General features: G+C 37.0%; 1 protein-coding gene across 3 annotated transcripts in view; it reads right to left on the bottom strand.

The window, feature by feature from the left end:
- Positions 1-14,727, bottom strand: part of RLF (RLF zinc finger) — a 79,019-nt gene that overhangs the window by 18,085 nt on the left and 46,207 nt on the right. For all 3 annotated transcript variants that reach the window (XM_032247075.1, XM_032247078.1, XM_032247077.1), the window contains one exon: positions 1,628-1,764. In XM_032247075.1, the coding sequence (XP_032102966.1) occupies positions 1,628-1,764 (137 nt within the window). The remainder of the gene's footprint in view (positions 1-1,627; positions 1,765-14,727) is intronic.

Below are 14,727 nucleotides of genomic sequence, written 5' to 3'. Positions count from 1 at the left end.
AAAAAAAAAAAAAAAAAAAAAAAAAAAAAAAAAAAAAGATGGGATTTCTCCTTGAATTGCTTGAAAGAAGCTTACTTTTAACAAAGTGTAAAATGACTAAGATTTTCTTTCCTTTACCCATTACAGCTTCACAGGAGGCCATAACGGGAAATCTCTATTAATCCCTTCCTGCTATAGAAGAACAGCATTAATCCTGGAGCCACTAACAGCTTTAGGAGAGTGAATGGTGGCTAACTGAAGAAGAGGGGAAAATTTAAAACACAATCTATAACACATTCCATGTATGGTTTAATTTATTCTTTGTATTGAAAACCTAGCTATAAATTGTAGATATTTTTTCATTATAATGAAGTTACATTTAAGTCCCTGTCCCACTATCTCCTTTCTCATAGGAGGTATAACTCTGGCATAGCTGACTGGGTGGTAGAAAACTACAATTTGAATTTTGGACTGTGCCAAGAAAACAAGTATACAGAAGAAAAGTGCTGGATGCTAAGTCCAAACCCTGGGCTTGAATCTCAGCTCTACTACTTTAGCCTTGAGACCATGAACAATTACAAGTTTTATCTGGCCCCTATTGCTCCGCTGCCTCATCTGTGCAATAATTATTACGAGGACTGGGTGAGATTACAGTACAAAAAATTTCTACACAAAATAATAAACAAAAAGAAATATAGTAACATACAATGGTATTAACCATAAAACTATACAGAAAGACAGATGATCCAGAGGGAGATCAATGAGGGCTGAAGTACACAAAAGGCTTTACTAGGTTTTCCTATAAACAAAATGCTCATTTCCAATTTTAAGCCATCCTTAGGTTCTGAAATACTCAGAGCTCCTCTAATCAAGATTATGCAAATCCAACCCATTCTTACAATTAAAAGTTCAAATATTACTTCCTCCCTGACACCTTTCTTTAATACTCTGGTGTACAGTAAGCACCTCTCTCTGATCTCCTATAGCATTATCCATACCACTAATCTGATACTTACTGACAAGAGAGTCTTACATTTTAGAGGTTTCCTGTGTATCAGGTTTGTCCCTTTGGCCTAAATAGATTCAATACAGTTAGAATGAAAGAACCATCGGTACACTTACTGTTTCCTTTTTAGCAACTAAGTATTCTGTAGGCAAACAAGATATAAATTGAATTAAAACCAAAATAATGCAATTCAACTATATAGTTCCAAATTTGCAAAAGAGATTACTATTCAAATGAATTTCCTTTTTTAGTGCTAGTTTGACCTAGAAACCTAGATAATTTGATCCTTTTCATTTGTGGGTTCCCAAACAAGAGTGGGGAGTGACCACCCAGAAGATACTAAAAAAATGAAAAACAATCTAACACAGGTTTGTTTCATATTGACAAAATTTTATCTGCAAGGTAGAAGACACATTGGAGTTAACAGATAACCCTTTATGGGATGATCAAGAGGAACATATTTTACCCTTTCTTGACTAGATTAAACCAATGGTATTTTTACTTAAATGATTTTACATGGAAGCAAGAAGCTATTCACCGGTCATGTTAGGTTTTAAATTATGAACAAATTAACATTTACATAAACCCTAAATGCTATACTATATACTAACAAATAAAGGGTGTAAAACTAAATATACTTACCAAGAACAATATACACTTGCAGTTTGGAGCTGCTGGGTAAGGTAAGTCGTACAAAGAACAAATGCTGTGTTATCCTGCCCCTCAGATTCCAGATTACATATGATGTCTAGTACTTCCTTGCAGTCGACCTTTGCAATCTATCAAAAATGAGATGACTAAGTCAAAAAGAAAATGGTGACTTTTCAGTAAACTTTGTTATATAATGTGAAACTTCTTGATGAGGCAAAAATTAGAGACATAATTTTCTCCTGCTAATGAATGAGTCTTCTGGCATGAATATTTCACATAAGAAAATATTAAAGAAGGGAACAGATACTATAAGGAAGTTCTACTTCAGTCTCAATACAGATAAATACATTTTTGCAATTTAAAATAAATACTTATGAACATTGCTACCATATGAGTCAAATTATATATAATAATCTCAGGTTATTATCAACTGAAGTGTTATTATCTTTTTTTTTCCTCTCCTCTTCTTGTCTTCCCCCAGTATCCATGACCACAGTTGGGTCACTCTGGTTACACATAGTAAAACACATAGCTTATCCTCACTGTCAGAGGGGCTAAAGGAGGCCAATTCAGGAACTGTTTTAAATACAAATGCTACATAAACACCATTCTTTCATAGGAGGAAAATATCTAGTGTATAAATGAGTTTTTCAAAACCCTTTTAGAAACACATCTTTCCATTTACACGACTTAAATCTTTAAAAAAGCAACAAACAAAAACCCTCTGGCAAATCAGTCAAATTCTCTGGGGCTCCTTTCATATACTGAAAAAGAGTAAAAAAAAGTGAACTAGACCTTTAAAGACCCTTTCTCGTTCTCTACTTTATCAACTTCCCTGTCTTAGTAAACAGAATATGAACACAATCTACTTCATCAGTCTGTCTGCATTATATCAACTATACTGGGCATCAAATATAAAAAACAGGGAAAATCTCAGGACAAATGAGGTATGCATCAGAGCAAATGAGGTAAACAGCTCAACTCCTCAAGAGTGCTACGCAGTTACAAGGGGGTGGTTCTAAGCCTCTAATTTTAGTCATATCTTCAGGTAGGTGCAGAAAGGCTTTTTTTAAAACTCAGCTCAAATGCTATTTTCTTACAGAATCCTTTCCTGACTTCTGAGGTCATGTTATTTGGATGGCTGTCAAACACTCAAATTTCTCCTTTGTAGCACTTATTTCTAGAACATTTTTTAATTTTTTCAAGTAAGTTTTACTGTATTATCTCATTTTCTTTTGTCATATCTCAACATATCTATAAGACCAGCAAGACAGACAATATTATTCCTATTTCACAAATAAAAAATGAGTTTAAAAGTTTATTTTTAAATTAAAAATGTTTAAGTTGGGCTATTATTTATGCTGCCTCGGGCCAACATTTAACCTGCAGACAATGCAAACAGACTCATTATTTTTACTTTTTACTTTTTTTTTTTTTTTTTTTAAAGACAAGGTCTTACTCTGTTGCCTAGGCTGCAGTGCAGTTAGGGTAATCATGGCTTACAGCAGTCTCCACTGTCCTGGGCTCAAGCGATCCTCCTGCCTCAGTTTCTCAAGCAGCTGGGACCACAAGTGTGTACCACCACACCCAGTTTTGTTTTGTTTTGTTTTAGTTTTTGTAGAGATGAGGTCTCACTATGCTGCCCAGGCTGGTCTCAAACTCCTGGCCTCAAGTGATCCCACCTGCCTCAGCCTCCCAAAGTGTTGGGATTATAGGCGTAAGCAATCGCCCTAGCCCTATTATTTTACTTTTTTATGTATTTTCACTTTGGTTCTCCAGCTAGACTATAAAGTCCCTAAGGACAAGAGCACAGCTCTATAAATAATATCCCAAATCCTCTATAAACAAAATCCTGTAAGAAGAAAAATAGCCGTCACAAAATGTATGTGCCTAGCAAAGCAGTGCCATTTACTAAATACCTGCACTGTGCTAAGTACTGCAGATGCGAGCCAATCTAATTTTAACCCTAACGGATGTCACAGTCTAGTCAGGGATAATTAATAAGGAAGCAGTTACTAAGAATTAAAAAGCTACAATGAGAGAGTATACAGTATTTTAAAAATATCTTTGGTAAGAAGAATCTAACCCAAATTTGGGAACCAAAAAAGGCTTTTTGAAGGAACAGAAATAAAATATTTCAGTATAGTTGTGGGTAATCCAGTAATACTGTGGGAGCACCAAGTCTTGGGAGTTGCTAGAAGCACTTCTATTTTTCTATTATCATTATCTCCATGCCTTCTGAGTCCCACAGGGATTGCTGGCAAACATGTTCCTGCACTGGCCTAAACAAGCAAAGCCTAGCTTTTTTTTTTTTTTTTTTTTTTTTGCACTCAGAAAATGATTCGGTTCCAATGCAAGCTTAACTTTCTCTACCAACTTCTCAAATTAAACTTAACCTCAACCTTCTCCAAATGTTATGCATTTTCCAGCAAACCCAAAATATTAACATTCTTTTGGTTAGCTCTTAATACTGCTGTTTACCTGGCATTTTAAAATACACCAATATGCCTGATAATGAAATTTCTGACCAAGAGGTTCATAACACCTAAGCATGGTATCTCACACATACATTTTCATTACCTATCAACTTGCCTGTTTTACTTCCATCAAAGTTTCTACTGTGAAGGCAGAACTAGTTTATAGTGGAGGCTTTGTATAAGCTTTCAATTCAATAGCTCATTTGCCTTGCACCCATTTTTCTGAGATAGTAACAGAAATACCACTCCAGACTTATTTTCCACTTTCATTTAACTAAATGAGGCATCTGATCATTTTTACAAATGAGAAAAACTTTGGCTTTAGTTTTTTTTTGTATCTGTTATCTGTCCCTCCTCATAGATTCTAAATCCCTTGAAAGCAGGTACTAGATCTTATTTTGTACTTGTATCCCCCTTAGCACCTGCTTTAGGATTTTCACATGACAAGCACTCAGTTAACATCCTTTCACTCGAAGAGAATCTCAGTATTATGCCCCAAATACCTGTACCTTCTTGAATATAGAAGAAAAAAAGGCATAATAAAGAAATAAAAGTAAATAAGTGAAAAAATTCATGCAAATTAAAATGAGATAACACGTCACTAATAATACAATATGGTTATACTACTCGTCCTCAATCTTTTGTAATAAATAGCTAAGACCACACTAAAAAACAAATATATGCCACATAACACTTCTCGGCTAAAGTAAATTAAAATGAAGGTCATCAACAAGCTTTTGAGAATTTTAATACTATCTAGGAAACATCTTATTCTTAGATACTGAAATGATTTTTTGTTCTTACACATGATTTCTAGTCCTGGGGCTTACAATTCTATAGCTGTTAAGACAAACTGAACACGTGTTTCAAATAATCAAGTATGTTTACTATCTATTTTACCACTGAAATATAAGTTCCATGAGGTCAAAAGTCTGTTTCTTTCACCACTGTATCTTCAGTGCCTACAACAGTGCCAGGTCCATGAATGAACATCAGTAACTATTTGTTAGAATGAAAGATAACTATAAGATAAATAACAGAATAAATGGGACAGAAGACTGAAAACAGGAAAAATAACATTGACTGAAGTAAGCCACAAAGATTCCAAGGAAAATAACTTGGGGAGACAGCAGGGTCTAGATGGATAGGAGAGAGTGTGGCCAAAAAAGAAGCCAGGATGAGCAAACTAATTAATTTGGGAGTAATTGTGGCATATGAGGAAGGAAAAGATCATCTGATATAACGGCAATGAGTGATGTCACACAGCTAACAGTCAATGAAAGGTTAAACAAATTTAGACTTAGGATAGAGCTAAATCAACACTAGGGGAAAGACAGGCTGAATAAGGTCATGTCAGAGTTGTGCAGTTTTGCATGGCACAAAAGTAACCAGCCAAAAGAGTTAGTGGGGGCTGAAATTCAGTCCACTTGCCAAGCCCTATGTTCTGACATGAGGGTTTTGCCCTCAGAAGATGGGAAGACATCTGAAAGTATGAAGGCAGAGTAGAGGGTGATGGCACTTTTTGCTGATTTCAACAAAGTTATCATACAGGCCAATGATAACAGAAGACTAAAGGACCCGGACCTTACTCATGGGGGTTTTATGAGGAAATCAGATAATTTTTTTGTTGTTTTCATTTGGATATATATCCAAAAGAAATCACTTGAAATCAGTATTTAGTTTAATTTCTATTTACTAGATTTCTGCTAATTTCTATTTACTAGAAATTAGCAGAAAAAATAAAATAAAATTTAAATATAAAAATAAAAATAGAAAAATAAATTATTTCTATTTTAGAAATAAATTATTTGTAATTAGCAGAAATCTAGTAAATAGAAATTAAACAGAAATCTAGTAAATAATTTCTATTTACTAGATTTCTGCTAATCATAAAATATTTACGATTTATGATAGAAAACAGAATAAAAATTATCCTTAAATCTTACAACTCAATGATAGCCAGTATTAATGTGATTATTTTTCCAGTATTATGTCTATATACATGTTACACAGCACAGGTTCAATACTACTGCAAATATGTACACATTTTAAAGAAAGGTGGTATTATGCTGCTTATATATTACTTTTCTTACCTTATGCTACGTTGTGACTTAAGTAGAAGTTGGGTTTTTTGTTTGTTTTTTATCATGAGAGGGTCTCGCTCTGTGGCCCAGGCTTAGAGTGTAGTGGCACAATCACAGCTCACTGCATCCTTAAACTCCTAGGTACAAGTGATCATCTTTCCTGCCTCGGCCTCCAAAGTAGCTAGGACTACAGTCACCCATCACCATGCCAGCTTACTTTATTATTTTTTGGTAGAGATGGAGTTTCATATTGTTGCTGAGGATGGTCTTGAACTCCTGGCCTCCCCCCACTTCAGCCTCCCAAAGAGCTAGGATTACAGGTATGAGCCACTAGACCCAGCCTTAAGTAAGAGTTTTTCTTTTTGAGATGGAGTTTCACTCTTGCCGCCCAGGCTGGAGTGCAGTGGTGCAATCTCAGTTCACTGCAACCTCCAGGCTGGAGTACAGTGGTGCAATCTCGGCTCACTGCAACCTCCAACTCCCAGGTTCAAGCGATTCTCCTGCCTCAGCCTCCTTAGTAGCAGGGATTACATGCATGCACCACCATGCCCGGCTAATTTTGTATTTTTATTAGACAGGGTTACTTCACATTGCTCAGGCTGGTCTCGAACTCCTGACCTCAGGTGATCCGCCCGCCTCAGCTGCCCAAAGTGCTGGGATTACAGGCATGAGCCACCGTGCCCACCCAGTTAAGAGTTTTTACAGATGTATTCAACAGCCCAAACAGGAGAGGGTAAGGAGAATATAGAGGCAGGGAAATCAATAAGAACAGAGGTGGCATGAGCGGACATTCTGGCATTCTTCTCTCTCTCTTTTTTTTTTTTTTTTTTTTTTTTTTTTTTGAGACAGGGTTCTCTCTGTCACCCAGGCTGGAGTGCAGCAGCACAGTCTCAGCTCACTGCAACCTCTACCTCCTGGGGTCAAGCAATTCTCCTGCCTTGGGCTCCCGAGTAGCTAGTATTACAAGTGGGTGTCACCACACCTGGCTAATTTTTTTATTTTTAGTAGAGACAGGGTTTTACCATGTTGTCCAGCCTGGTCTCGAACACCTCACCTCAAGTGATCTGCCCACTTAAGCCTCCCAAAGTGCTGGGACTACAGGTGTGAGCCACTCTGCTTGGCCTGGTCTGTAGTTTTCTTTCTTATGATGTCTTTGTCTGGTTTTAGTATCAGGGTAATCCTGGCTTCAAAGCATAAGGTGGGAAGTTTTCCCTCTTTTTCTATTTTTTAGAATACTTTGTGAAAGACTAGTATTACAATTCTGTAAATGTTTTGTCCAGTGAGGCCCTGTGGATGTGGGAAATATTAAAATTACCCCCTTTACTAGTCATAGGTATACTCAGAATTTCTATTTATCTGTGAATCAGTTTCCATGGTTTTTTTTTTTTTTTTTTTTTTTTTGAGATGGAGTTTCAGTCCTGTTGCCCAGGCTGGAATGCAATGGCATGGTCTTGGCTCACTGCAACCTCTGCCTCCGAGGTTCAAGAGATTCTCCTGCCTTGCCTCCCAAGCAGCTATGACTACAGGCAAGCACTACCATGCCTGGCTGATTTGTTTTTCATATTTTTAGTAGAGACAGGGTTTTACCATATTGGCCCCAGGCTGGTCTCAAACTCCTAGCCTCAGGTAATCTGTCCACCTTGGCCTCCCAAAGTGCCGGGATTACAGGTGTGAGCCACCACACCTGGCCTTAGTGGGTTTTATCTTTCTAGAAATTTGTCCATTTCATTTAGTAATGTAATTTTTTGGCAAAAAGTTGTTCAAAGTTATACTCCTTTTTATTTCTGTAAGGTTGATGGTAGTGTCTTTTTTATTCCTAATTTTTCTCTTTGTACTTGTTCAGTCTAACTGAAAGTATATTAATTTTGTGAATCTTTTCAAAGAACTAACTTTATTACTTTTCTTTACTGATTTTATATTCTGTATTTCATTTATTTATACACTAATCTTTACTATTTCCTTCCTTCTGCTTGCTTTCAGTTTAATTCGCTCTTCTAAGGTGAATGGTTATGGTTAGGTTATTGGTTTAAGGTATTTCTTTTTTAAAATCAACATTTTACAAATATAAGTTTCCCTCCATAAATATTGGTATGTCGTGTTTCATCATTCATCTCAAAGTATTTTCTGGGCTGGGTATGGTGGCTCATGCTTGTAGTCCCAATACTTTGGGAGGCTGAGGTGGGAGGATCATGTGAGCCCAGGAGTTCAAGGTTGCAGTTAACTATGACTGTCCCACTGCACTCCAGTCTGGGGGACAAAATAAGACTCTGTCTCAAAAATAATAAAACAAAATACAATAAAAATTTATTTTCTAATTTCTCTTTTTTCTTTAATCCATTGCTTATCTGGGAAGGAATGGTTAAATTTCACATATTTGCAAATTTCCCAAATTTCCTTGTTATTTATTAGTTTCCAATTTTATTTTACTGTAATCAGAGAAATTTATACAAAAATATTCATTTTTGTATACAAAAATATACAAAAAATATACATTTTGTATATTTCAATCCTTTAAAATTTATTTAGGTTTGTTTTGTGGGTTAACACATGGTCTATCCTGGAGAATCGACCATGTGCATTTAAGAAGAATGTATATTTAGGTGATGCTGGGTGGAGTAGTCTATAGATGTCTGCTCAGTCTAGTTGGTTTATAGTGTTAAGTCTTTCATTTCTTTGTTGCCTAGCGGTTCTACCCATTATTCAAAGTGGGTATTAAAGTCCCCAACTATCTTACTCAAATTGTCCATTGGCCTCTTTAATTCTTTCATACATTTTGGGTTCTATTATTCCTCAGATTGGACAAGTTGGCTGATTCTTCTGCTAATTCAAATCTGATGTTGATCTTCTCTAGAGAATTAACTTGGGTTGCTGTAGTTTTTTACTTCAGAATTTCATTTTGTTTTTTTATAATTTATCTTTTTACTGTGTTACTGAAACATCGTTCTCATGCTGTTCTTTTTTTTTTTTTTGAGACAGGGTCTCACTCTTGCCCAGGTGGGAGTGCAGTGGCGTGATCACAGCTCATGGCAACCTCAACCTCCCAGGCTCAAGTAATCCTCTAACTTTAGCCTCATGAGTAGCTGGGACTACAGGTGAACACTACCACACCCAGCTAATTTTTAAAATTTTTGTAGAGACAGGGTCTCTCCATGTTGCACATGTAGCTGTTGCTCAGGCTGGTCTCTAACTCCAGGGCTCAAGAGATCCCACCTTGGCCTCCCATAGTGCGGGGATTATGGTGTAAGGCACCTCACCTGGCCTCCTTTAATTCTTTAGGCATGTTTCCTTTAGTTTTTTTTTTTTTTTTTTTTTTTTTGAGACTGAGTTTCACTCTTGTTGCCCAGGCTGGAGTGCAATGGTGCGATCTCAACTCATCGCGACCTCCGCCTCCCGGGTTCAAGCAATTCTTCTGCCTCAATTTCCCAAGTAGCTGGGACTACAGACAAGCATCACCATGTGCAGCTAATTTTTTTGTATTTTTATTAGAGACGGGATTTTACTATATTGGCCAGGCTGGTCTTGAACTCCTGACCTCATCATCTGCCTGCCTCTGGCTAGTTCTTTGAATATATAGTTGGTCCTCGCTATTTGCAGATTCTGTATTTGTGCATTAGCCTACTTCTAACATTTATTTTTAAAACCCCCAAATCAATTATCAGAGCACCTTTGTGGTTATTACAAACATACACAGTGTGGCAAAAAATCTGAGTCACCTGATAGGCATGTTACCAGCTGAGTTCAAAGGTGATATTATTCTTGATGAAATTTATCTCTTTTTCTTGACTAAAACCTCCTCAGATTGCGGTAAAGCCTTTAATTTTCAGAGTTCTAAAAAAGTTAATCTTATTCACTCTCTGGTTTCAAATGCTGATGACTCAGAGCTCTTAATTTCCAGCTCAGACCTCTCCTCTAAGTCTCACATTGTGTGAACACTGTCTGCTGTTTCTCCCCCTTTTGTCTTGTTCATTCTTCCCATTGCCTAGCAGAGTCCTCCAATGAATGTATACTGAATAAATGGAAGGCATTTCTGTATTATTTCTTATAATTACATGTGAATCTAAGATTACTTCAAAATACAACGTCTAATGTTACTTAAGAAAGGAAAAAGATCACCTTGGCCACTGTAGAAAATAGGAAGGCCGGGCACGGTGGCTCATGCCTGTAATCCCAGCACTTTGAGAGGCGAAGGCAGGTGGATCACAAAGTCAAGAGACGGAGACCATCCTGGACAACATGGTGAAACCCTGTCTCTACTAAAAATTCAAAACTTAGCTGGGTGTGGTGGCGGATGCCTATAGTCCCAGCTACTTGGGAGGCTGAGGCAGAAAAATCGCTTGAACCCGGGAGGCAGAGGTTGCAGTGAGCCAAGATTGTGCCACTGCACTCCAGCCTGGAGACAGAGTAAGACTCTGTCTCCAAAAAAAAAAAAAATTGTTCCTAGTAATAGATTTTAAAAATCAAAGTTGATAAATGTTTTACTTTTTCAAAAAGAAATCAAAGTAGACATAAGCTTATTCATATAACAATACTTCTTGAGTAGAAGAAAGGTGGAAGTTACAGTTAGCAAACTTACATTTCAAGTATCCCTAGATCTATCTTCAAGAAAATCATCTGTTAGGTTCAAAGACACCACCTGGGAAAAAAGGATACTTACCAGTTTTAAACATAAGACTCCTTTTAAACTGCAGTAATGTTATAGACCAGTACTATGATGCCACATGGACACTTGCATATTTCTTAAAGAAATAAATGATCACCAATGCTTCCATTTAAACCCTATTACCGTGTGTACATGAAAGGCGGCTGAAATGCTCTACTGAATTCTTGACGATATGTCCAATCGACTTTTCATAATGACCCCTCCAGTGCAATCATACATCAGCCAAAATACACACACATAACCCATAAAAGTAAGACCAAAAGTAAGATCCAGATGCATACAAAGTTCTGAGAAGACATCTCTTCAAATCTATTTAAAAGAGCTGTGCTTTGGGAGATAAAATATCTAAACAAGCAAATCCTCAATTTCTTTACACAGCCTGTAATCAGTGTATTGAGTGTACATTTCACTCCTTGTATGATCAAAAGAATAAAGTAAAAGTATTAAGACTTTCAAAATAATAAGGCAATTAAACACCAATGGTCTAACAGGCTGACAATCAGCATAAGAGAAGGTGGTAGAGGTGGCATATTTTAAATTTAATTAAACCTTTTGTAATTATTCTTGTTCAGAATTCATCTTAATCTTGATTCTTATTGAAACTACATCTGGAGTTTCTATACTCTTGTTTATTTTTTCTTCTACTCCCAAACTGAATTCCCACTGGGTCCTGTTTAAATGTATCTGCTTTGTTTATCACTTATACCTAGTGACTGTGTCAATTCCCAACAGTATTAGGCTGGTGAGTAAATTAGATACTGTTTGTCTTTTCCTTTCCCCATCAGGAAAAGAAACAACCACCTGCTATTGTGTCTATCAACCACATCAGACACTGAAGATGTAGTTTACTCAGGGATTAAGAATGAAATGGACCCCTGCCTTAACTGTGCCAAGAACTCTGCTGACAGATTTCTTGGGCTCTTTAAAATAGCAGAAGTTTCAGGTGTAGTTCCCAAGATAAAAGAAAAAAGAAAAAAAATAAAAATAAAATAGCAGAAGTGCTTCATGTTTAAAATATTGTCTTTCCTTTGTGGAAAACCTGATTTTTGCAAAGATTTCCCCTCTCAGTAATAAAAAACTATAGGAAACATTCTCTTGGGACACTAGGCCACTGGAAAGTCTATAATTTTCATTAAAATCCTTTCATATGTAAAATTTACAGCAAAGTAATCTCATTCAATTCTACATAAATGAAATATTACAACCTAAAACTCCAGGATTCCATGGAATTCTTCTGCCTTCCAGACCTACCAGGTATCTGAAAGGACTCACTCTTCACCCAGTGGGTTCTGAATTTTGGCTTTCAGATGACCCAGTCAATTAATCTTAATTGTATGTGTCTGGCTAAATCCTCCCAGCAGAGGTTTCCCATTACACATGCCCATTATTAGGATACCCACATGTGCCAACATACAATGTTCTTTTATTCCCAGCTGTTGTTCAAGTTAACTCTTCTCCTGACCGCCAGTGAAGCAGATGGCAAATATGTGTGTAACTCCGCTACCTTAGAACATATGCCGAATTTAAACTCCAATTAATCAACATCTAGTGACTCACTAGTAATTTTCCAAAGCAAACTAAAGATTATTTTTAATTCTGTTGACACTTACAAAAAAAAAGTATCACTAGGATAAGAGACTGACTAGTTATGATGATACTAGGGTTCCTTTTAAAATACTTTTAAGATAATTTTATGTGTACTAAATGTTTTTGCATTAGTATATTTAACAAGTTAATCCAGATCATGATAAAAAATGTTTTAAATCACACCTGTATGTATAAATATGAATGGAATGATATATCACCAAGATGTTCCCGATCAGACCATGGCTTATCAGTGTCTAACAAATGGAAATAGGTGGCAGGTGGAAAGAAGGCCGACAAAGGAGCCAGGTGACCTACATTCCAGCCTGGGCCTCTCTAATTAGCTTAATGCAGAAGGGCCTTGAAAACATTACCAGCTTGGCTTCAGTTTCATCACTCGTAGAACATGGAGAATTAGACCAACTGATATTAAACCACTGAAATAGACTGAAAAATTTAATTCTTGTAGAGCACAGGTTAGCAAACTTTTTTTTTTTTTGAGATGAAGTCTCACTCTGTTGCCCAGGCTGGAGTGCAGTGGCACGATCTTGGCTCACTGCAACCTCCACCTTCCAAGTTCAGGCAATTCTCCTGCCTCAGCCTCCTCAGTAGCTGGGATTACAGGCATGTGTCACCACGCCCAGCTAATTTTTGTATTTTTAGTAGAGACAGGGTTTCACCATGTTGGTCAGGCTGGTCTCAAACTCCTGACCTCCTGTGATCCACCCGCCTCAGCCTCCCAAAAGTGCTGGGATTACAGGCATGATCCACCTTGCCCAACCAGCAAACATTTTGTATACAGGGCTAGACAGAAAATATTTTCAGCTTTTCTGGCCAGACAGTCTCTGTTACAACTACTCACCTCTGCCACTGTGGCACAAAAGCAGCTATTGACAAGAAATGAATGAGCATGACTTCATGCCAGTAAAATTTTTTTAATAAAAACAGGTAGTTGATCGGATTGGCCTGCAGGTCAGTCTGCCAACTCCTTGTTGTAGAATACTATCAAATCACATTTCCCATAACACAGTTCCTTGCAAACTCAACACAATCAGGGCAAAACCTTGTTATTAATAACACACCTTGTTATTAATAAACCAGGAAAGATCATGTATAAAACAAAGCTGATCATCTTCCCAGACTCTCCCTTGTCTCTCCACCCATTCTCTGTCATTCTAATCAGCAGCAGAGCACCGCTATTTTTCCAGTGTCCCAAGAGAAGCCTTATGAGCCTTTTGAAGGTATCTCTGTACATCCTCCTCTATTTGTGCCCTGTCAGCAAGTCCTGTCCTTTCTCCTCTTGCTGACTACAATCTCCTGTCCTAAACGTAATATATACTTTTTCTGTCTAACCTTCCTAAAACACCACTTCAGTCATGTCACTTCCTAACTTCAAAGGCTTCTTAATTTTTACTGCATCAAATCTAAGCCCAAATGCAATGGAGTTTCCAAGCCCTTCTTTTCCAACCCCAACAGGTCTTTTATTTCTCACAAGACCTCAATAACCACTCTCTGCCCTAGGGTATTTATTCTCTAGTGGATCCCTACAAAGTACTCAATAGTACCTGTGCTTTTATTACCACAGTCAGTCATCTCCAAACCATCCTTTCCACCCATCCAAACCCCACCATTACTTAAAGATCCAACTCAAGGATCAATTTTTCTATAAAGCTGATAGGTCAGTCTACACAGAATTTTCTATCTTTACACTTCTACTGAATTTAGGGCAGTATCATAGAGCTTAGTACTTATCTTCTTATAACTATTTCTAGCAAACTGGGCAATACAGTTTGCTGTATTTGCCAGTGTCTAATACAACACTAGAAACAAAACAGGTTTCAATTAAACAAAGGCTGAGAGAGTAAAGTTGTTATTGTTGTAAGAAATCAAATCCAAAATGTAGTGTTTTGCTGCTGCTTTTGAATTCTTTTGGCATGTGTCAGGTGCTGAGAATAACCATTACTACATATTAGTCTGATTAAGTTTCCCTAACATAAAATACTACAGCTGCTATTAGAGGCAAGCAATCTATCTCCTTACCCTACCTGATACTGCAAATAAATAAATTAACATACAGGTTTATAGTTTGTCCCTTATGATAGCTTTCTTTTTTCCTGTCGTCCAGGCTGTAGTGCAATGGTGCAATCTCAGCTCACTGCAACCTCTGCCTCCTGGGTTCAAGCGATTTTCCTGCCTCAGCCTCACAAGTAGCTGGGATTACAGGCACGTACAACCATGCCCAGCTAATTTTTTTTTTTCTTTTTTTTTTTTTTTTTTTTTTTTTTT

Source organism: Sapajus apella, unplaced genomic scaffold (genome assembly GCF_009761245.1).
Source record: "Sapajus apella isolate SASKATOON/1434 unplaced genomic scaffold, GSC_monkey_1.0 scaffold62, whole genome shotgun sequence".
In the NCBI taxonomy this organism is placed as follows: Eukaryota; Metazoa; Chordata; class Mammalia; order Primates; family Cebidae; genus Sapajus; species Sapajus apella.
This window is presented reverse-complemented; position numbering and strand designations above follow the sequence as displayed.